The 22,751-nt window shown below is 37.9% G+C and overlaps 2 protein-coding genes across 2 annotated transcripts in view; one reads left to right on the forward strand and one right to left on the reverse strand.

The window, feature by feature from the left end:
• JKAMP (JNK1/MAPK8 associated membrane protein) lies at positions 1-11,644 on the forward strand. The gene is made up of 7 exons (XM_072428853.1): positions 1-76; positions 2,733-2,824; positions 5,081-5,235; positions 6,472-6,678; positions 6,786-6,967; positions 8,144-8,220; positions 9,068-11,644. The coding sequence occupies exons 1-7, from the start codon at positions 73-75 to the stop codon at positions 9,284-9,286; spliced, it is 936 nt and encodes a 311-aa protein (XP_072284954.1). The 5' UTR covers positions 1-72; the 3' UTR covers positions 9,287-11,644.
• The window catches only part of CCDC175 (coiled-coil domain containing 175), a 25,515-nt gene continuing 14,145 nt past the window's right edge, over positions 11,382-22,751 (reverse strand). The window contains exons 12-20 of the mRNA XM_072428851.1: positions 22,570-22,705; positions 20,228-20,359; positions 18,363-18,501; positions 17,230-17,309; positions 16,592-16,744; positions 16,145-16,247; positions 14,245-14,288; positions 13,862-14,009; positions 11,382-11,588 (exon numbers count right to left, since the gene is read on the reverse strand). Coding sequence (XP_072284952.1) covers positions 11,569-11,588; positions 13,862-14,009; positions 14,245-14,288; positions 16,145-16,247; positions 16,592-16,744; positions 17,230-17,309; positions 18,363-18,501; positions 20,228-20,359; positions 22,570-22,705 — 955 coding nt within the window. The 3' untranslated portion in view covers positions 11,382-11,568. The remainder of the gene's footprint in view (positions 11,589-13,861; positions 14,010-14,244; positions 14,289-16,144; positions 16,248-16,591; positions 16,745-17,229; positions 17,310-18,362; positions 18,502-20,227; positions 20,360-22,569; positions 22,706-22,751) is intronic.

Here is a 22,751-nt window from a genome sequence, read left to right on the forward strand (position 1 = left end):
ACGACATCCGCAGCCGCAGACCCGGAAGTGTTGGTTATGTCTGCAGATGGGTGAATCTGACCCTGGCTCTTGATGGGTAAGTGAATATTGTAGTGGGCATATTTGGTTCTCAGATCCCCAGCACTACGATATACAAAGAGTGGGATGTGACTGCATGAGGTTAATGTAAGGTCAGGATGGGTGTTTGGTCCAGGAATGGGGAGTAATATATTGGGGGGAGAAAATGATTGGCTTGTTCAAGTTTGATTTCATTGTTTACAACAAAATGATTTTACTTATTGGCATAGATTGGTTGTTTTTGTAAAAAAAAAAAATGGCCTGTAAAATCTTTTCCATGAATGTTGGAATTTTGTACCATTGTGATCAGCTATTTGGCAATGCTCATCAGATTATTTTAAAGTTCCATCAGCTGTAATGGGAAGGGCTTAGAGGGCAGCACTGACCTAGAGGAGCTTCTGTTTGCAGCTCAGCATTGGTTACCAGGATACCCAGCAATCCCAGCTTCTCCTGTGCGGGAACGAATGGATGAACTCCGTGGGAGTGGCGTCATTCCAGCCCAACCAATTAGGATGTCTGAAGATCGTATCCAGGAGGAAAAGGAGGAAGAAGATGGCGGCGCCCTGCAATGCAACAGGGAAATATAATGGTTTTAGTTACACCTTAAACTTAAAACGACAAAGCAATTTGAAGAAGCAAAAATAGAGGTGTTTTCTTGGCTAATTGTATGCCACGCGATTTATGTACAATTGTTATAAAACAAGGTGTGAAAAACATATACAGTATAACAGTTTTTGAGGCTTAAATAAAGCCTTGTCATTTTGTATTCGAAGCATGCAGAAAAGGGTGTTTTTTTTCGCTTTTCAAACTAGACAAGCACTTCTATTTGTAGGAAAGGAAGAAAAGGTGGATCTTGATGAGTCAATTGGACAAACCGGATCCTATTGATATACCCTACTGAGTGAGGTCTTTAAAGTCTCTTATTTCTCATAGAGCACAGTAATCTATGACGCACGCTACTGCAACGGACCTGAGTCCTCACACTACTCTCCCTATATGTAGGAGATTACCCTGGAGTTTATCTACTTACTTCTCTCCACACTGTGATACTGATCGAACTAATCCTACTACATAAAATAGAAGCAAACCCCCCCAAGAAAACAACATTATAATGAAAACCTTCAGGAGGTTCCAACAACAATAATATAAATGGATCTTGTAATAACCACTTAGTACTTCAGTATTAAAAGAAAGCATTGGATCAATATCAATAACTCCACTTCATTGTAAACTGTGACTGAATAGAAATCTGCACTTTCTCTTGGAAATTAGAGGTTTAAAAACTTACATCCAGATTATTCTGTTCCAGATATGGCATAACATCTTGCCAGTCCTGATTTATATAAGTCTCAAGCTCCCCTGAGGAAGCCGACATGGCGAAACGCGTCGGGAAATAGGAGACATTAAGGACCTCACTTAGTAGGGTATATCAATAGGATCTGGTTTGTCCAGTTGGCTCACCAGGATCCACCTTTTCTTACCTTCTTACAAATAGAAGTGCTTGTCTAGTTTGAAAGGTTAAAAAACACCCCTTTCTGCATGCTTCTAATGCGAAAAGACAGGGGTTTAGCTAAGCCTCAAAAACTGTTATACTGTATATGTTTTTCACACTTTTTGTATTACATTGTACATGAATCACATTGAATATGATCAGCCAAGAAAACCCCTCTCTCTCTCTATTCTTTCTTTTTAATTTGCAAACCCAGGGGTTCGGCTGGATTACTATAACTCCATTCTACTATATTTATACCATATACAACTGCCCACAATTATTAAAACAACGAAGAACAATTTCTGATTAACTGCCATGGGTTAATGCACTTTATATTTTCAAGTTAAACTTTGAGCACAAAATTTTACCCTTACTATATTTCCTAATAGCTATAAATAAACTCTGTGTGCACCTTCTCCTGATCCCGCAGGGGGGTGCACCGGCCAGAGCCGCGGACCATGGGTTGGGGGCCGCTGCTATACATAGCCCTTGCAGAGCTCTGAGAGGGACCCAACAGGTCCTCCTACTACAAAGGGGCAAATACAAGACCTGTCACCCTGCATTAAATAAATAGAGCAGAAGTGATTGGTCCTTTATTACTACTGCACAGAAGAAACATTTCAAGCTTGATTTATTTCGCCTGTAACATCCCCTACAGCAGCAATCCAGCTGGAAAAAATAGAAGCAGCACATTGAGCTGATTCACATATAGTAAACAAGATGAGAAAGCAGAGTGATGACTTCACCATTCTATCGCTGGTCTTTCCCTGTCCAATCTAAGCTTCATTGTGTCACTTAACAGTACAAAGTCAGGTCATCAGGTTGGCTGTGTAAATCTCAGGCCTGGGTGACGTAAATACAAATCCTTCCCCATCCCCTTTTAGCTGGGTGCACCACCCGGCACTTTGCAGTAACCACCCGGCTGTTTTTTGTGGTTACTGACAAGCTGGGTCACAATACAGGGGCTGCCACCTGCCTACAATTTCTTACCACCCAGCTTTAAAAAATGTCTGGGTTAAACACTGCATTAGCATATAAATCTATTCCTATTTATATGTATTTTACTGTGTACATAGATGTTTGAGTCCAGTGGTAGGTATTGGAACCCCTAGATGAATGCTGGTTCCTGAACACGTTTTAGGTATATATTTCTTATATGTATTTTATTTTTTGTCTTTTTAAGCTGTGGAAACAGGCAAGACATGCATTGGCCTTTATTGTGGAAAACCCATTCTTTTCTCCAATGGTTCCAATGAAACGTATGGCGAGTGCGGGGTAAGTTCATAGAATTGTAAAGTAAGAAAATAATCATTTAATGGTAACTTTATAAACGTGCGCTGCAGAGGTATGTGCCCATCTGTAATGGGCTCAGTGCACCTAGAGGTAAGTTTCTTGCTAATATTTATATTTGTGCAGAAAAACGTTTCGGTATAAATCAAAATGAAATAATAAAAATTTTAATGGTAGATCATTGCTAAAAGATTGTACATCTGCCTATACATCATAAACAATGTTACAGTATACATCACAAGTTCTTTTTCAAGGTCTTGAACATGATGCTCTTTATAACATGTGGTCTCCTAGTAATTCTATTTTACATCGACACGTTACGCGACTAATAAGTCGCTTTTTCGGGATGAATCAAAAGATATGGTGTATAATCCAAAAATATATATATAATACTTATAATTATCAGTAATGTGTGAAATGTCAAGTTTACAAATAATTTCAACGTCCTACTCACTACTGTAAATGACACTGATACCCAAAAAGCAATGAAGTACTTCTTCCCAGTTGTGAAGGCAGATCCACAGCAAGAGATAGAGAGCAATGACAAGAGCAGAAGAGCAAAGACAGCAGGTGTAATTGAGGAGGAGCCTAATAAATGAATAAATAGATACTAGGAAGTATTCCCTTGAATAACAACCCACTTAATAAATAGCTAAATAGACCATAGAATATCTATTAGCCACAAAGGAGTCATATTATTATATTACTATTCGTGTTTGGTCAATATTATATCATAGTACTAGCACCTAGCACTTCTCAAAGAGGTAAATATTCCAATGCATCATATAGATATAATTATAAATTGAAACCAAGGGAATAATGGCTGCCAATGCAACAGTATAGCATGTTTGTTAATTAGCAGAGGAGTGATATTAAAACATTCCTATTCAAGTTCAATAAGTATAGCATCTTAATATTAGCACTTCTCAAAGAAGTATATACTGCAATGTATCATATAGATGTAAATGTAAATAAAGACCAAAGGAGAGATGGCCGCCAGTTCAACAATAAAAGTAAGTGATTACCAATTGATTCAAGATGAAAAAAGGAAGAAACCCAGTAGGAAGTATACTGTTTGCTAAATGGAATCCTGCATGCTGAATTGTCTATTCCCAACTGCTTCCCCGCTCACTACTTCCTCTTATGGAGCCGCCGTACTGTATTTTGAGAGCATCTGATATGTGGTGTCCTACCGCCCACCCTTGCAGTCACAGCTCTATGTGGCTGCCTCTGTTGGTCGGGATGGCGTAGACCCTGTATGGCGGGCCGCGCATCGGGTGTCCCCTGGCTCCATAAGAGGAGGTAGTGAGCGGGAGAGGTGGTAGTGAGTGGGTAAGCAGTTAGGAACATACAATTCAGACCTTGAAAAAGAATGTTGGTTTTTAAAAATGATCTACCAATAAAATATTTATTGTTTAATTTTACTTTATGCCTAAAAAGTCCCGTTTTTGTGCACAAATATGAATATTGATTAAACCAATTGGGATGTGGCATTGTATCTTTTAGATGTCAATTTGTACTGACCGGCAAGCTTTCACCTAATTATAACTAAGTTTCTTACTAAGACAGAGTTGAGGTCTAATAATTATTTGTAAAGTATTTTCATTGAATGCTCTGTACTTTAAATACATTCTTCTTATTTTCTTGGTGGGCACATGATTATTATATTAGTACACTCTTGCTAAGCTCGAGGGATATGGGCAAAGAAGGGAAATGCCCTTGGCAGCTCCAGTAACATATTCCATGAGTTCCCTCACATACACGGAGACTTAAAATGCATCCTAATCTAGTGCCTAAGATGACACCTCCTGCCTAATTCATACTTGCATGCCCATATGAATGGATGCCTGTGTCATTACAGACTGATTGAGATTGCCAGCAGGACACTGTGGGTCTGATTTATTAAAGCTCTCCAAGAATGGAGAAAATACACTTTTATTGGTGAACCTGGGTGATTCAGCAAACCTGGAATTGATTTTTTAAAAGACAATTTTGAACCTGATCCATTCCAGATTTGCTGGATCACCCAGGTTCACTGATGAAAATTGTATATTCTCCCGTCTTGTAAAGCTTTAATAAATCAGGCACTGTGTGTCTGCATGGCACCCTGTACACTAATGTAGTGAATTCACAGGCAATTTGGCAACCTTTGCTTTAATCTTAATGCCTGAAAGTTGACTTTATATATTAATAAAAACGTTTGGTTGGTTGGAAAGCATACTATGTGTTTGTGATTTCCAGGCGTGCCCACGAGGGCAGAGGTCCGATCCCAGCAGCATTTGCCGGCAATGTATGGGATCTCCGGAACTTTACGACTGGCTATATCTGGGCTTTATGGCAATGCTACCATTGATATTACACTGGTTTTTCATCGAGTGGTACTCTGGGAAAAAGAGGTAAGAGCATTTTTTTCATTTTCAGTTTCTAATTTCATACAAAATAATTCTTTTGAAAAAAAAACAAAAAAAAAATTAGGTAGATGATGAGATTTAAGATTTTATGATACTATGTTAGAAAATGTAGGTTTGAAGTAATTGCTTTGATGTCACAAATGTTCCTTCTTTAAGGATTTGTAAATGTTTCTCTGAAAGCATTGTTAAGTGGACTGATAATAAAAAGCCATTGTGAAATAAATGTTCTAAAGCAGAGGTCGCCAACTGGTGGTCTGCGGCTCTGGCCAGTGCGCCCCCCCAGCGGGGTCCTTCGCTGGGGGCACCAGCCAGAGCCGAGGACCATGTCTCCCATACATATTGTAGGCTCAGGGCAGTGGGCAGGTTGTGTCTCTGTGGCTCAGACCTGCGATGGGAGAGTGGGAGGGTTCTGGCATCATGACGTCACTCTGGGGTAAGCTTCTTCCCCTTTGAGTGACTCACAACTACCCGCACATGCGCGGCCTGGTGTCCATGCATTTAGTGGTCCGTAGGTCCGAAAAGGTTGGCAACCACTGTGTAAATCTACTAGAAGCCTTATAGGTAAATTGATTTACCTGTCATAGCTTTTGATTCACGAATCACACTGCACAGCCAGGAAGGTGCCACCAATTCACCTTCTTCTTCTGGTATTTGCATTAGGCTGTGATTCTGCAGTATTATATCTGTCATATAAGGATACAAGTGACACAGAAACCTGCAAAGCAGAACAAATATTTAACAAAGACACCTTCAGATGGTGATGAAATCATAAGACTGGCTAAGCAGCATTGCCATTTAAAGTGAACTTTTAAAATATCCACAAATAGGGTTACCTAAAAAAAGAAGGTTCCTCTCACTGACCTCCAGTATTCTGTATGGCTTCAGAGGATATAAATCTATTTTGTGTGCACAAAATGTCTGTGCAGACACAGATCTCAGGCTGTAAAAGTCATAGTGACATCATCACTAAAGAGGAAAAAAGAAAGTGAATCATGTCATTCCTCGTAGGAGCTAAGCCTCCAATACATTGTCTGTGTTGTGGGGGTTGGATACTAAACCAGTAACCCTGCACAAATAGATAAAGCAGCAGTGGCTGGTCTTAATTATAGGGGGCTCCTGTAAAGACACATTCACACTTGATTACTGAGTTTTATTATATGTTACCTTCTACTGTTTATTTTTCTTTTAATTAGTCTTCTGTTTTTGTTTATTTTATTATAGTTCTAGTGCATTTTTCCAACACATCACAGCCTTGTTTGAATGTGCAGTAGCTGCCCTCATAACATTACTGCTTAGTGAACCAGTTGGATACCTGCACATTCACTCTTGCGGAGTAGAGAAGCTTTCTGATTGGTACACAATGCTGTATAATCCCAGTCCAGACTACGTCAATACTGTGCACTGTACACAAGAAGCAGTTTACCCTTTGTAAGTGGAACACCATTTTTTATTTGATTGTACAGCAATGATAGCAATAAATTGCCATCATTATTCTTATGTAACTTTGGTGACTTTTCTTTTTCCGTCACCTACAGGTACACAATTGTTTTTATTTATTATGTGTTCTGTTTGGTGTTGATGATGCTGCTGAGACCTCTGCTGATAAAGAAGATTGCCTGTGGGCTGGGGAAGTCGGATCGGTTTAAAAGTATCTATGCGGCACTCTATTTCTTCCCAATTCTAACAGTGATCCAGGCGGTGGGAGGAGGATTATTATGTAAGTTAAAGCTATATTTATTATTGAGGTGAAAACTGCCCTTTGTTTGTGATTTTCTGTCGCTTTGCATTAAAAAGGTATTACAGTGTTTCCCAACTAGGGTTCAGGGGAACCCCAGAGTTTTGCTAGAAGTTACTAGGGGTTCCTTGAGCAACGAGCTATTTGTGCCAGTTTGTCTCAGGACACCAATGATCTTTTTGACTAAGGGTAACATTCTTCCCACTGGCCAGCAATGTAAGAGGCATTTCCGACTGACAAGATTTTAAATATGCTTTTGAGATGTAGATAAAGTAATTATAGCCGGGGTTCCCTGAAGACCTGAAATTTCTTTAAGGGTTCGCCTATGTTTAAAAGGTCAACAAAGGCTGGGTTATAATGTCATCCATTAACACCCTGGAAAATATGGGTGCCACAGTTTAGTGGCACATATTATTAATCCCAAGGTATGTTAATCAAATGCTGATAGAAAGATCAAAAGCCTAATTATTGGACATGTGATAATCACATTTTGTTGGCCACTTTTCTTGGCACACTACTAAAGGGCTAAACCCTCTCTGCTCAGTAGAAAAATACTTCTGAAGTGGGATTTGCAGAGCAACTGCTGAGTTGATAGGAGTGAGCGATATGCAAGTGCAGATAGAATTCAGCACATATTGAAAACTGAACACTGCCATCACTTTGACAGTACAGACCATGCAAAAGTAGAGCAGGCAAAGCTCCAACTGTATCAAGAGAGTTGGGTTTGTTTATGGCATGCCATGGAGGGGGGACATGGAAAGAATAATGTAAACTTCTGCTTCAAGCTGTTAGAGGCACGGGTACAATGTAACCGGCCCATAAAAGAGAATTTCGGTAATTATGTTACACTGCCATTTTTAAATAGGGAAAAAATGTTTTGTTTGTTTTTCTTCTAATAGCTCATCTGCTCATCAGCTTTTTAATAATACCACTAATACTACTCTTTTATAGCCTTATGATGTTTCTTGGGGGGCTGTTGGTATAAGTTTTAGCACAGAATAGTATTCTGTGTACTCTGTATCAGGTTGTTATTAGTCGTACATTTTCTACCTGTGTATTGCCGTATTCACTTTTGTTAGATGTTTTTGAATATTCAGCAGACAGCACACACTAGATTTTTTAACTTCTCTGACTTTTTTTTTTTTTCCCCTCTCCAAGATTATGCCTTTCCGTACATCATTCTGGTGTTGTCATTAATAACCCTTGCGGTATACATGTCTGCTTCAGAGATAGAGGTAAGAAACTATCTAGGGTCCTACCGGCACCATCACATTGCCCTGTGCTTTTATCATTGTCAAAGTATAAAGGATCTACAACTGATTGTTTTTACGGATTCTGTATTTGGCCTACTTTTTGCACTGCGCTAGCTCCCAGTGGTGGCTGCAAAATCCCCCATTCCTTTTGTTATCTTTAAGCCCAATATGCAATTACTTGCTTTCTTGTAGAAAGTCGCCAGTTTGCTCTGCCTCTTACCATGCCTTATAATTGGCTTATCGATTAATGTGCAAAGTGGACAGCCAATCAAAAGATGAATGGAGTGCATGCAAATATTTGGATGTTTGAGCTTCACCATGGCATTGTACAAAGAATTAGGCTAACACACAGTCACCTAAAAGGCCAGCAATGGCTATGCTAAATACGTACTGAAAACACATATTGGAACTGTTGTCTTCTGAATCCTATAAAAGAAATTTACATCAATACAGATTCTTGTCTGAATTATATTCTAGTATTCATTGGTCGTTTAATGTCTTTGAAATTGCAGGAGTTTAATACTAGTTTAAAATTTTTTCTTTAAAGCAATACAATGTTGATATAGTACTAATACAACTTGAGACAAAAGTGTTTTATGAAAGGAGGAAAATTGTCATTTCCATTTTTCTTTCCAGTCCAGTATGGGGAAAGATCTGATTGAGAACTTTTGTTGTTTAGGGGAACCTAACCTTTACTTGCTTGAGGACTTCATAGTAGCACCAGTGAAAATTCCACCCATAAATATATATCAGTGCTTTAAAATTTGTTCTGTATGTCAAAGATACAATAGAAACAGATAGTGATTATTTCTTTTTGCTTTTGTTTTAGTCTTTTAAGCATCTTCTGATCAAGAAGAAAAGAATAATTGTCCTCTTCAGCCACTGGCTGGTGCATGCATATGGGATCATCTCTATTTCCAGAATGGATAAGTTGGAACGGGACTTGCCTCTTCTCGCTTTGGTCCCGGGGCCTACCCTCTTCTATTTGCTGACCGCCAAATTTACAGACCCAGCACGGATACGTCTGGAGGAAGGCAACGCACATTAAAAGACATGACAGCCCAGGAAGCTATTAAATAAGGCAAATGACTAAAATATGTCAGCATGTCTGGACATATTTGAAGTGCACTTGTTCTCTACTGGACACAGCCATTTTGTATGCTGGACCAATACATATTAGAACCCAGGAACGTCCATCACCTTCAAAGGGTGGGCTGACCAAAAATTAACAGGAATGCAGCTATACAATTGCCTCATACTAATGACCTGTCTGAGACAAGATCCACTGTGTTGCCTCACAAAGCATTTTCGCAGTCACAGATTGGCCGTGCAGTTGTTGGTTCCACTGTGCATGTGTGACCAATATATAAAACCCTTTTGCTTGGAATTACCGGTACTGTTCCGGTAGATTTTCCTAGAAACATGCCCTGTTGCCCTTAATCATGCCAAAATTAAAAGGCTAAAGTGGCAGATTTTGGCTTGCAGAGTATGCAAAGACCTCAGTGATATTCAGTCGTCTGGCTATGTTTGGTCTATGATGTGCAAGTATGAAAAGCTCTGATTGACTGTATAACTTTACAGGAACTGAAAACAGAACTACACCAAGTACAGCTCTGTGGTTTTCCTTCTGCCAGATGTTTAAAGAAACTATGTACTGACGAAAGCTGTTGCTGTTCTCCTCATCTGAAAACGCTATGGGTTCTTTGGCTGTCTTGGTAAGTCCATGAACCAGAGACAATCGGACAACTAGTATTTTCAGGTGATGGTTAGCAATGACAGCTATTATCAGTGCACAGTCACATGGAAGAGGCAAAACATGTCATCAAAATCATCCCATAAGGTCACGTTTTTTTAATTTTTTTTTAGGCATGTTGGTTGGTGCTGCCATGGTATGTCTTGTATGGAGACTCACTTAAGTGCCACTCTATAGTATTCCGCTTGGCTCCTTGTTTTTTGCTGAGACTGGCAGTGGTGCTAGTCCAGCCCAGACAGCTAATTGGACATTTCCCAAAAGAGAAGAGGACTAAACCATGCAATGAAGGAATAGGGTGTACTAAAGAACTGCTGGAGCAATCACATTTCCTTGCAGGTTTCTGGTATATTGCAACTAAAAAAAGTATTTAAGAGAAGGAAAAACACTGCAAGTAACCATTTAAAATACTTCTGTGCTTTCAACTTCAATTTCTTGGCTTAGTGACCAGTCCTCTTTACCTTTTCTTTGCAGAATCTATTAGCTTGTGCTTTCCTCTAAGTTTTAATTCTAATTTAGATGAAATATAGTACAGCAGTTTATAACTGATCACCAACCTAAAAAAAAAAATCGCCCGGTTATAGATCATATATATATCTATATATGTTTAATATCTTATATATAAATTTATATTAAAATGGCGATGCAACAGAAAAAAAAGACTAGCATAGAAGTGTTTATCTGTTATCTGATCTCTACTTCTTTATAATTATGCTCCTATGTTTTTTACCTTTGCAGTGAACATCTAGGTTAGAAAGAAAGCTACCATTTGCTGTTTGCATTGTAAACTGCCTCCTTTTTCTGGTGATGAGTGGGATAGCTGGGGATGAAGCTAACCATCCGTCATCAGGAAAAAAAGTACTTGGGGTCACTCAACTGTTTGAAGCTTAAGAAACTGGTCTTCGCTAACTAAATCCTTGTTCATATTATTGTTCCAATGCAATACAAAACACTGTACAAGTAAAACTACACTAAGATAATTGTACACAGCTTTAGGCTTAGAACATGTGTGCATTTTTTTAATCCTGGCTTGTTAACGCTAGTCTGAAAAATATTCAACAAGCATTTACAAATTTGTGCATATACAAATAATGACCTGCCTGATCAAGCATGTTTAAAAGTAGAACTTTAGTTCCGTTTTAACACAAAAAGATGGCACTTAGAGGCCTTAAAGACAGCTTCTTGTTAATGCCTTTTGCCTACTACATGTGATAATCTTTAGACTAGCGTTTAAAAAAAAGATTGCAAAATTGCCCCATCTACTAAGCCTTTGTGTTCAATAAAGCTTCATGGTGAATGACCACTCTTCATTAGAGTGTCACCATTCCATTCTGTATTGGTTTCTGTGCAGGGCACACAGGTATAGATGATCATTCATATGGTGTCTTTTGGGTTCTTGTATTATTATGTATTTATTTGTATTTGTTTTGTGGATACATGAAGGTCAGTCATTGGCATCCCATGTGTTTCTTTTATACGTTCATTTTTGTCATATAGATATATACATTTTTGTTTGATGTGACTGTAAGGAATAAAATGTCTTTAAAGACTGCAATGTCTTTGTTCCAAGGCAGCGTGGTTCAGGAGATACCTTCCTTTCCTGAAATAAAGTGATGGGAAAATTTTATTGAATAAAGTTTCTGCCACAGTCACATTTTAACTGTGTATTTTTCAGATTATTGGGTGATGATTCCATGCGTTCACAAACATACACAGGTGTATTTATTATATTCCTAACAGACCCTTGCCAGTTAATACCATTTTCAGCCTTGAATGATTACTATACTTTTAAAAGTACATACATTTCCCCTTTACATACCTCCCACAGACCTCTATGGACCGGGTTGACTGATCTATCTACTATTATAGAGAATATAATAGAAAAATAGTTTCTCAACCAGAGTTCCATGACTCCCCAGGGGTCCCCCAGATGTTGCTAGGGGTTCCTTGAGCCAAAAGCAATTTGTGCCTCTTAGGTCAGTTTAAGAGAGACCAATGATTTTAGGCTTTCCAATGGCCATCAGTGAAAGTGTCATTCTTCCTGCTATCCAACACACTAATGTACTGTGTCTATAGTAATTATAGTAGCTATTCTCCAAGACTGGCAGGTTATTTCAGGGGTTACCCTGTGTTGAAAAGGGCTACTAGAGAGGGCTGTGAGTCATTACTTTGCAGGCTCCACAGAATGAAAACTAGGAGCTGAGATAGCAAGGGTCAAGTAAGCATGAATATAGAGGTAAAGGGTGGGTTACTTTGGGTAAGGATAAGTAGGCAAACTTTATTCCTAAAGTATATTTAAAGTCAACTTTTTTTTTTTGGTTTCAAAAATAAGTGATTAATGAAAAATGACAGACTGCCCCTGGTGCCCACCTATGCATATTAGTTGCCCAACAGCATCTGAATTCTATACTTTAAGAAACTGTGCTTGAACAACTTTAAATTAGAAAAACATAGTGAGCCTTGTTTCAAGCAGGAAAATACAGGTTCCATACTGTAAGGATGTGTATCTTACAATGGCACAGATAGATGGCCAGACCCAAGGTATGTTGACATCACCTTGTTTAGAGAATGCACATGCATGCTGCTATGATCACATTGCATGGTAATTCCTGCAGCACACACGAGTGTGCTACTTTTACCAGCATATAGATAAGATTCTGGACAAGGTGATTAAAGTTAAACCTGTATAGCTAAAAAGGGTAATGTCTGCTGCTTTATATTCCCTGTGATGTAACATTCTATTTAGCTATTCTTTTGATTTACACACATCTTCCACACTGTTCTGCCATGATGATCAATCTCCTCTTTCCTGCTCCCTAGAGCACCTCCCTGTTAATTAGACAAAGATGATGAAACTGTTGTACAATTGTCAAAAGACCAGACTGCAGGTGAATCAGGTAAATCAGAAGATGTGTGAGATATCTGTAAATCACAAGATTGTAGTACAGAATTAGAAAGTAAAACTGTATTTAAATTATATATATACTTTAGTCTTTAGCTGTATGTCTGGAGCTCTACTTTAATGTCTTATGCTTCCACGTCCTATTCAGCTTTCTCCTACTTTCTGCTCCTTTACCTCCCTGGCAGTATTCCTGTGTGTGGCTTGGGGTGGATTTTTCATACCAAAAGCAGTAACGCCGAGCCACACTTGAAATGGAATTTCCAGGGACATTAAAAGTCCTACCTTGTTCCCACGTTCTAGCAGCGTCCTCCAGCGTTGCCCAACACCTTGTTCCCTTGCGGATGCTGGGCATCTGTGTAACCTGGTGATGCTTGGCCGGCACCTGCATCCCTGGCATGTGAACGTTGGGGACGCAAGGCCAGGGGACGCAGATGCCAACCCGACATCTGCTCACGGGTCTCAGGCTGGAGGGCGGGCGGGACTGTTGGGCAGGTAGGTGGGACCGGGTGGGAAATTTAAAATGATGATTTTCAAATTTACCACTTTTGCATTTAAAAATTCTCATTATTCATACCGCCAGGGGGCTAAAAGAGCACTCAAAACCCATCTTTTCAAACTTGCCTACCCATCTTCTTCTGTCTTTAAAAACCCTCACTACTTCCCATCACTACATATCCCCCCTGTCTATTGTGTGATACTTCCCCTACCTCCTAGATTGTAAGCTCTTCTGAGCAGGGTTCCCCTCTCCTCCTGTGTCACTGTCTGTATCTGTCATTTGAAACACCTATTTAATGTACAGTGCTTCATAATTTGTTGGTGCCAAATAAATCCTTTTTAATAATAATTATTAATAATATTTTGATAACAAGACTTTCTGACCTACAAATAATGTAAAGTGCCCCAATCGCTATGACATGATACACTTAAATACCAAATCTCTGTTATTCCAATATACTACAACTAATACAAACCTGGTTTGCTCTGTAAGAGAGATGCTAACCCAGTAAACTTTTCTTGTAATATATTATTTAGATATCCAACTTTTTCTTCTCTCTGATTAATTTTTTTTAAAAGCTCCAAGATGGAATCCAAAATCTCCTGGTCTCTTTCAGAAAAATCCTAAAACATAAACAGAATTATTGAATTGGATATTTTATTTCAGTTCTCTGAACATATTCAGGTAATGTAAATATTATTTCACTCTAAAGAGAATGAGTATTTGTTTTGCACACTTGTAATGACTTTATGATGGTCAAAATAAAAAAAATAAAGAAAACATAACAAATCAGATCTCATTCAAAGTGAATCTTGTATATAACCTTGCTAAGCGTGAATAAAAAAAATTTGCACTTACATTGCAAACAAAATTGTCCTCTTCCCATCCTTTATGAAGGTGTTCTAAAATGAACAGAAAAATGTAAAGATTTCCACATCAAAATAATAATCAATGGCTATTGATTACATCACTAAAAATTAGTTTTAGACACTTTCCATTACTGCACTGCCTATACGATGTGGCTCTCCAAAGGTCCTCAGAAAGACACTTTCAGGCTTCAATGGAATGCAGCAACGCTGCTAGATGTCATCTTCAGCATCACTAGGGCATTATTTTATTGTTGCCATGTATAGCCATGTTTATTTACATTGTGTGTTTTTGTTATGTTCAAGCCTTTTTAATACTGACGTAATCGTGTGAAATTTTGTTTAAACTAGGAAACATGGCAGCAAGAACTCACCAAATGTTAAAACAAACATTTGGGGACAAAGCTATGGGTCACACTTGGGCTACGAACACACATCAGATGATTCTCGTTCGATGATCACCTCAGGGCTGATATCAGACGAGCATTGGCGTGTGTACAGTGCTTGTCATTCGTCGTTCATGGATTAATTAACATTTCCTCTTTACATATAAGGGTTGTCTACCCTTTTATGTAAAGTGAAAATGTTGAGTTTAGATACGCTTTAAGCCTATTAGTAGTTCAAGAGGTTTAAAATCACCAGTCTCACTGCTCAAGGTAAATGAACCTCAAGGGATTTGAGACAGTTGATAAAATTAAGAGGATAAAACAACATACACTGAAGGAAAGGACAGGAAAAATGATTCCAATTGATATTTCCAAGCATTACAATTGCTTGGGGACTGGTGCATCAATGCAGCAGGAGATTATTTTGAAGAAGATGAAATCAGTTAAGTAGCTGTGCAGGATTTTTAATAAATTCTGGGGACTTTTTACGTGCACCTCATAATATAAAAAGCAAGTTCTCCTCTGTTCTAGCCACCTACTTCAATTGTGCGCACAAAGTATTTTAATACAAATGGTGGCTGACACACATAATATTTGTCACTGTAGTATATTGATAAAATACCCATGACATCAGAAGATTCCTAAACTTGACGATATTGGATAGATAGCTGACAATCCCCTCATGTCTCTATAATCATTTGTTCCTAATAAATGTCAATCGGCCACAATATATGTATTTGTATAAAAGCTACAGCAGCAAAATAAAAAGAACAAAAAAGCCTTAAAAAATTGTTGAAGTGATTTTTTACAACCAATGTTAAATAAAAAAAAAGCAAATTTTGCTTAGACAGCTCAGCAAGTAAACCTATGCTTTAGTGAAATTTTCGAAATCGATTTAGTCAAAATCCATTCCACTCATCCCCTTGTAGGTGAACTGACTGCCAGCAATCTAATACCTTGTGTTCAGCTATTTTTTTTTTTAAACTTATCTAAACAGACACAAAAAAAGTTACATACTGGAGATAATAGGTCTTTAAGTAGAGTGGCTGCATTAGTTTTTTTCAGAATTTTTCTCTTTTATTTCACCTGGTAATCCTTTTGATTTCCAGTCCTGGAGCAACAATATTGACAATCTATAAAATAAGCAGTGTTGTCACCCTATTCTGCTCCTATGATTTGGACTAGAAACCCCTCCTTTTTTTTAAGCATCGTCATTATGTAGCTGAAAGAAGATAGCCAATAGAACGAATATCATTGTAACATTTGTTCGATGCAAAGGAAGTTACAAGGACAAGGTATTTTTTTAATTGCATCACATGTATGGAGGCTGAAAAAAACCATGCAGCCACCACATCTAATGACCAGTAATCTTCAATATATTACATTTTTATATTTGTGTTTTTATCATAATTTCAATTTTAATTATTTTAAAACATGGGAATACCTGACACACATACAAGGATTAAATACCCAATGTACCCTTATGAAGTGGTCCTTTGTACTTACCAATAAGGGATGCTAAGTCTCCTTCCAACTGCTTGGTAGCCCTTATGTGTTCTTCTGACTCATTCTTAATTGCATTTACATCATCCTCATACTGGATGTTTTGCTGTTTGCAAAAACAAATATAAATACCTGCAACAACTACACATTATAATATATTGGTACACTGATTGTAAATAGCAAACTTTTTTTAACCACTTTAACAAATATAAATTAATGAACACTGTTGAATGAATGCTGTTTGTACACCACTCGTTTATGCATTTGTGTACAAAGCCTTACAGATAGCCAAAAAGATCATTGGTATCTGTAAAACTGTCCTGAGAGTCACAAACTGCTTATTGCAATAGTTTAAGCAACAACTTTACCATATAGTAAAGATATACATTTTCACATAAATTTCACTCTTTATATTTGATGCTTATATACCATCTATAAATAAACACTCACCATTTTCAGCCTGCAGTTTTCCATAATAACAAGCTCAAGCTTTCTGTTAATTTCATATATATCTCTGTCAATCTGCTTTATGGTTCCAAGATCATTTTGAAGCTTATTAAATGCAGAATTTCTGAGTTCCTTTAAAGAGGACTTCTTGGTTTCCTGGAACAGACACTGTAGTCAGAACAATGATTCTTAAACATAAAGGCCCACAAAAAATTGCATTATAGGCTGTAGGCTGTTACTAACTGTAATTGGAATACTCAGTACATATTTTTTATTTACCATGCTTGTATTTACATTTTCCTATTTACATGCAGCCCAACTGTGACAACCCAACAGTTACAAGGTATGGGGCATATGAGGCAAGTCATATTACACAGCTGGGGTACTCACTATAGTCAGCTTTTATTCATGTAGATAAAAAACATTTTTTCGAAAATTAGCAATTAAAAAAGTTAGCTGGAGTTAGGCTTTAATTTGTTTGTTGCCTAATTTACTTTTGACCAGAACATCAGTTTTCCAACTATCATAGCCAGGACACCTCTAGTGATATCACTACCTGTAATCCTCTCTCTCCCTGAAAACCAAGGTGACTGTTTTCCCTAATGCCTCCCATGTGATACTACCCATATACAAGAACTTACCTTAATCTTTACATTGGCCTCAATGTCCTTGGTTATTTTATTATTGGATTGCTCTAGGGATTTCTGTCTGCTTCTAAATTCTGCAAAGGAAAAGTTTAATTCATATCATCATTTATTTATAATCTGATTCCCCTGCTTCTTACTGCTTACTGCTTCTGACTCCCCTGAGTCTTACAGGCTGGGCTCAAATATGTAAGGTCAGAGATTGAAAGGAATTTTACCGCCTAATCAAGAATTTCAATGACAATCTAAAGATTTCAGCAAATTTAGTAATTTTTTTGTAATGTATTAGAGTCAAAAGGTTGTAAATGTAAAAGAGTAAAATGTAAAAAAAATAACTGTCTGCCGAATCACTAAACTAATATGAGCTTTAACATGTTATTATAATTTCAAAAGTCTTTTCTATTTTTATTATGCAACTGTTAAACAATACCCAGTGATACCTTCATAAAGGTTCTTGTTCAGGCACTTCCTGTTATTAAATGACAACCCTTTTCCCCAGTTTCCCAATTGCTCTCCTGCATCATCACCCTGTCACTTGTGCTTCCGTTGGAGTTTACACAAGGCCATGCTTATGTTCATTGCAAAGACATTTTCAGTTATTTTCAACATAAGAAAACCTCATATTCAGAACATTTCCAGGTCCTGTTGCTTTCACCTGCGCAACATCTCCAAAATCCACCCCTACCTGTCACCAGAGACAACCACACTCCTTGTACAATATTCCACTCACCCAACTCTCTCCTCTATATTCTGTTATAAATGCTGCAGCCAGACACATCTATCCTTCCCACCACTCCTCTTCTGCTGCATCTCTTTGTAGTTCTCTTCAATGGCTTCCATTTCACCTGAGAATCAAATTCGAAGCTTTTCGAGGCAGGGTCCTCTCCAACATTGTCACTGTCTATATCTGTCTGTCATTTGCAACCCCAATTAATGTACAACACTGCGTAATATGTTGGCACTATATAAATCTTGTTTAATAATAATTAATAATAATAACCCATCCCAAGCAATGACATGCAACCTTTGGAGTGTATGCATGGAGATAGAAAGTGCCTGTAGGGGGCTTTCCAGGGGTGCTGTAGTTTGGCTATGATCCCATATAACATTATGTTAGTCTATTCTCCCACCTGCAGCACGTTTCTTTAGATCTTCGTAGTTTGCATTCTCCTTATTGTTGGTCTCTTCGGCTTCGTTCAGGATGGGAATGTTTTTGGCCAGTTTTTCTTGCTCTATTTCTAGGTTTTGGGTAGAAACTTGAATTTTCTCCTTTAAAATGATATTAAAACATGAAGTTATACTATGTTTTATGATAAACCAAAGCCCATACTCGGTATAAAAGATGCCCACCCAAGTAAAAGTACCCCTGGCTGGCATTTTGATTTAATGTCTTCAATAGTTTCTGAAAAACTAATTCTACCCCCTATCTCCCAAAAGGTACAAAATCATATCTCTAACTTAATTTTTTTCAGTCTCTCATTTTTTTTCAATTTTCTAATGTGATCACTAGCAAATGAGCTAAAAATTATAGCAATCAGAGGTTATCAAACAACTAGTATCTTCATAGAATGTTTGAGGTTTTCCATATATTTTCTTTCTCTATTTAGGCTCAGAACTAAAAATATTTTAGTTAGGGTAGAAATATTTAATGGTAAGATTTGTCATTGTTATTTCAAGTTAGAAGGTGGAGATGTAAGCTTTATTTTTTTTAAGGTTCTCTTCCCTTTTTTTTGCTTAAAAATAAAACATTCACAGAGCTTAAAGTGGAACTAAAGGAACACTTTAAAAATCTGTGATCAGGCGGGGCTTTATTGCGGAAAGGGACAAGTGATGTCTCATGTGCAGTAAGCATTCTTCCTGCCTGATCGATACCTTAAACTGTCGAAACCATTGGTCACTGGGAATTCTTCCCCTGTGGCTGCAGGGACTGAATGAGCTCACACGCACCTAAACGGGAGTTACAACACCCTGGCCCAGCCAATTAAGTTGGCAAAGCTCAGAACGAAAAAAAGAAAAGGAAGATGGCGGTGCTGAAGTCCCACTAGCTCTCTTCCATTACCTGCTTGCTTTCCTTGGAGAACTCTGCATAAAATTTCAAAAAGAAAGGCTAGGTTTAGAAAAGTCAAACTTTTCTGAAAATCTTGTGTTGTAGTTGTACTCTACATTAAATGATTACAACATTAACACAACAGTTAAAAAAAACGTAAATTAAAATGTATCCAAAATAATAATACATTTACTGAACAGAACTCCAGCAACATATAAAAAGCACCAATTATGCAGATATTTGTTCTCTAAAAAAGTAATAAAATGTAGCAAAGTACCAGGGAGTATATAAATCTACTTGACATCACTTTTCTAAACTGTATATTCTGTATATCAGCACACGAGCTCTGAGGACACTAGCACCCAATCAGTGTACATAGGCTTGCAAGGAAAAGTCTGACTGGAGGAGAGAGCCTGGCACCAGGTGTATACAGTAGACTATGGAGATAAATATGAATATTCTGGCAAAAAACTCCTATATATGGACTTTAATTTCCATCCATGTAAATAAAAATACAAGGTGTCCATCGACAGACATTTATGTACAACCCGCTTTTCTAAAGTTGAATTTCCCTGCCACCAACATCCTAAAATCAGGTAAATGTCCACAATACAAAGCACCTCTATTTAACAAATTCAGAACTTCTTTATTTTGAGAATTTATGTCATACCTGCAATACCTTGTGACCTTTACTAGAAAACAAACAAAGTGTGTGGACACACACTTATTTTCCTTATGTTTTTTTTTCCTGTTGGACCATTCATTAATTACAATGTGCAGTGGTGCAAAACAATCTAGATGTGCTAGCCATAGCAATCGTTTTTGATTTGTGACCTTTATTAAAAAATAAGTTGGAACAGAAATCTGTTTTGGTCCAGGAGAATTGCAACATGTTTCCACTTTTTATATACAAGACACCTTTTATATTTGTTACATCTCTAATCTCACCTCCAGTATCTTTATTTGTTCCATGAGATTCTGTTCTTCTATTAAGAATTTCTTACTGGCTTTTTCCAGTTGCTTACTGACACTGCAAATCTCTTTGTCCCATTTCTCAATTTCTCCCTGAAGACGTATGCCCTAGATACAGGGAAATAAAAGGAAAATAGAGTTATTACACTAGCTCAGTATGTATGCAGTCACCATCATCTTAAATTACACTTTATTTCAATCTGGTTATATGTTACATATACACCCTTTGTGAAATTGTTAATATCTCCAAGGTATCTAGGATTTAATAAAATTTAAACCAGTCAAGAACTTTACTAAGTTAAATCTGCAGTTTGTTCTATCTAGTATAAACAATGTGCATGTTAACATGGATGCAAATTGTGATATGACTCAACTGGCAAACGCCAGTGTAGCATAATGGTTGTGCTTTACTGCACCTTCTCACAACACAAGCTTTAAACCAATATATTTACTGGGTCTTCTGCCACTGGTCTCTCAAAAAATCACCATCCCAGAGCAAAAAAAAGAAAAGAAAAAAAAAACAAACAAAAAAATTATTTGCATTTTCAGCAAAGCTACAGTCAATATCCCCCTTTGTTCCTATACATTTGCAACATCATTACTTCTAGAAACAAAATCCCTTCGAAAAATAAATATCTTAAAGATTTACACTTATCTTAGGAAAGCTAATCTGAACAGAAGTGTATTAGACTTTGTTTAGCTTTATGCACCTATGAGACATTATTCATTTGAAAATATTTGAGGAGAGATTAGCTGAACTGAATTTATTCCCCCTTGAGAAAGACGTTTAGGGGGGATATGATCACCCTGTATAAATATTTAAATTGGCCATATAGAGAACTCTCTTCCTAAATATTCACTTTAAGATCGTTACAAAGGACAAGGGGGCACTCCTTGCGTCTGGAGGAAAAGAAGTTTAATTTCCTGATAAGGAAGGGATTCATCACTGGAAGGTCTGTGAAAATGTGGAATCGGCTTGTTAGGAGAGCATCTGGCCGACGACTCCATGATGTGTGCCATCTCAATATAAAACACTGTTCTGTCTGTAGATGTCATTTGCAGCAGCCAGGAGATCTAAGATAGCAGCAGCCCCTGCTTCCCTTTAGCCATGCTGCCTGATGGATTTATGGCATCCCCAGCACCCCTTGTTAGGCTGTGCACAGCTGAAGGGGATTCTTTAGGCTGATCACCTCCTGACTCTGCACTGCTATTGGCTGCTGGGACTTTAAAGCCTTTCTGCTCCCCAGTGCCTGTTATAGCATTAGCTGGCCTTATCTGTGCTGGAGAGATTCTGAGTGTTTTTCTTTTGCTGACCTTTGCCTGTTCCTGACAATGCTCTTTAAACTCAGCCTCAACTGACTTTTGTCTGTGACCCCGACTCTGCTTGTGCCTTTTCCTTTGTACCTCGTTTGGTGGACTGATTCCGTGTTTGACTTCGGCTTGTTTCTGGATTCCCTGATAATTCTGTACTGTGTATCTGTGGGCTCCTGGTCAGCTGCCGGCCCATCCTCAGACACCATTTCTTGCGAGTCCTGGGGGCAACCGAGTGCTGGGAGACGAAACCAGTCCCCCGAGGCTGAGCAGGGGCTGCTATAGGTGAAGACTGCAGCATAGGATCGGGGGACTGGTGTCTGGGGAATACTGGTACTGACCAGGGCCTTACACGTCTCCCTCAGGAAGTAGTTTTAGCAAGTTCTATAGATTGCTTTAGGAAAAAGCTGGATGCTTTTCTTGAATGACAGGATATAGCTGGGTATTAAGCCTTTAAAGTAAAGATAAAAGAGACTGTTTATCCACGAAACATCCGATTGCCTCATGGAATCAGGAATTAATATTTTTTCCCATTGGAGCAAAATCTACCAGGAGTTTTTTTTACCTTCCTCTGAATCAACTATGTCCTTAGGGTTTCATATCTGGGATATGTTGATTTCCCTAGGGGTTGATTTTAATGGACTTTTTACAACCTGATTTACTATGTAATATATCCTTGAAATGTTTTCTTTGTAGTGTTAATGTTAAACACTTTCCATATTGTGCATGCTGTAGCAGTGTAAGGATTGTGCAGCTCTGAACAAAGATGTGTTACAAGACTTTGTGCTATAGCATAGGCTGTTCTTTCTCCCAGTGTTTAGGTGCATTGGAGTGCACTTCTGAATGAATGGCAGTACATAACACACATAACTGTACACTCTTGTGCATTGAGGTGAAGTGCAGTAAAAAGCATGTTATCACGTTTCTACAACCTGAATGGGTCCCTAAAATGCATTAGTATAACATAAGTTAAAACTACGGTGTAAATGAGCCTGGGGTAACCTTACCTCTGTAGATAGGAACTTTTTCTTATTTTCTCCTGTTACTATTCTTTGTTTTAATTCTCTAATAATGGTTTCCTCTGACAGTTTCCACAGCTCCATCTCCTTTGTAACTTCATCTTTTTTAACTTGAATTGTCATTCTGGGTTGAAATGAAAAAGACACTTTGTAACTCTTGGCCATTAACC

Source organism: Pyxicephalus adspersus, chromosome 12, assembly GCF_032062135.1.
Source record: "Pyxicephalus adspersus chromosome 12, UCB_Pads_2.0, whole genome shotgun sequence".
Taxonomy (NCBI): Eukaryota; Metazoa; Chordata; class Amphibia; order Anura; family Pyxicephalidae; genus Pyxicephalus; species Pyxicephalus adspersus.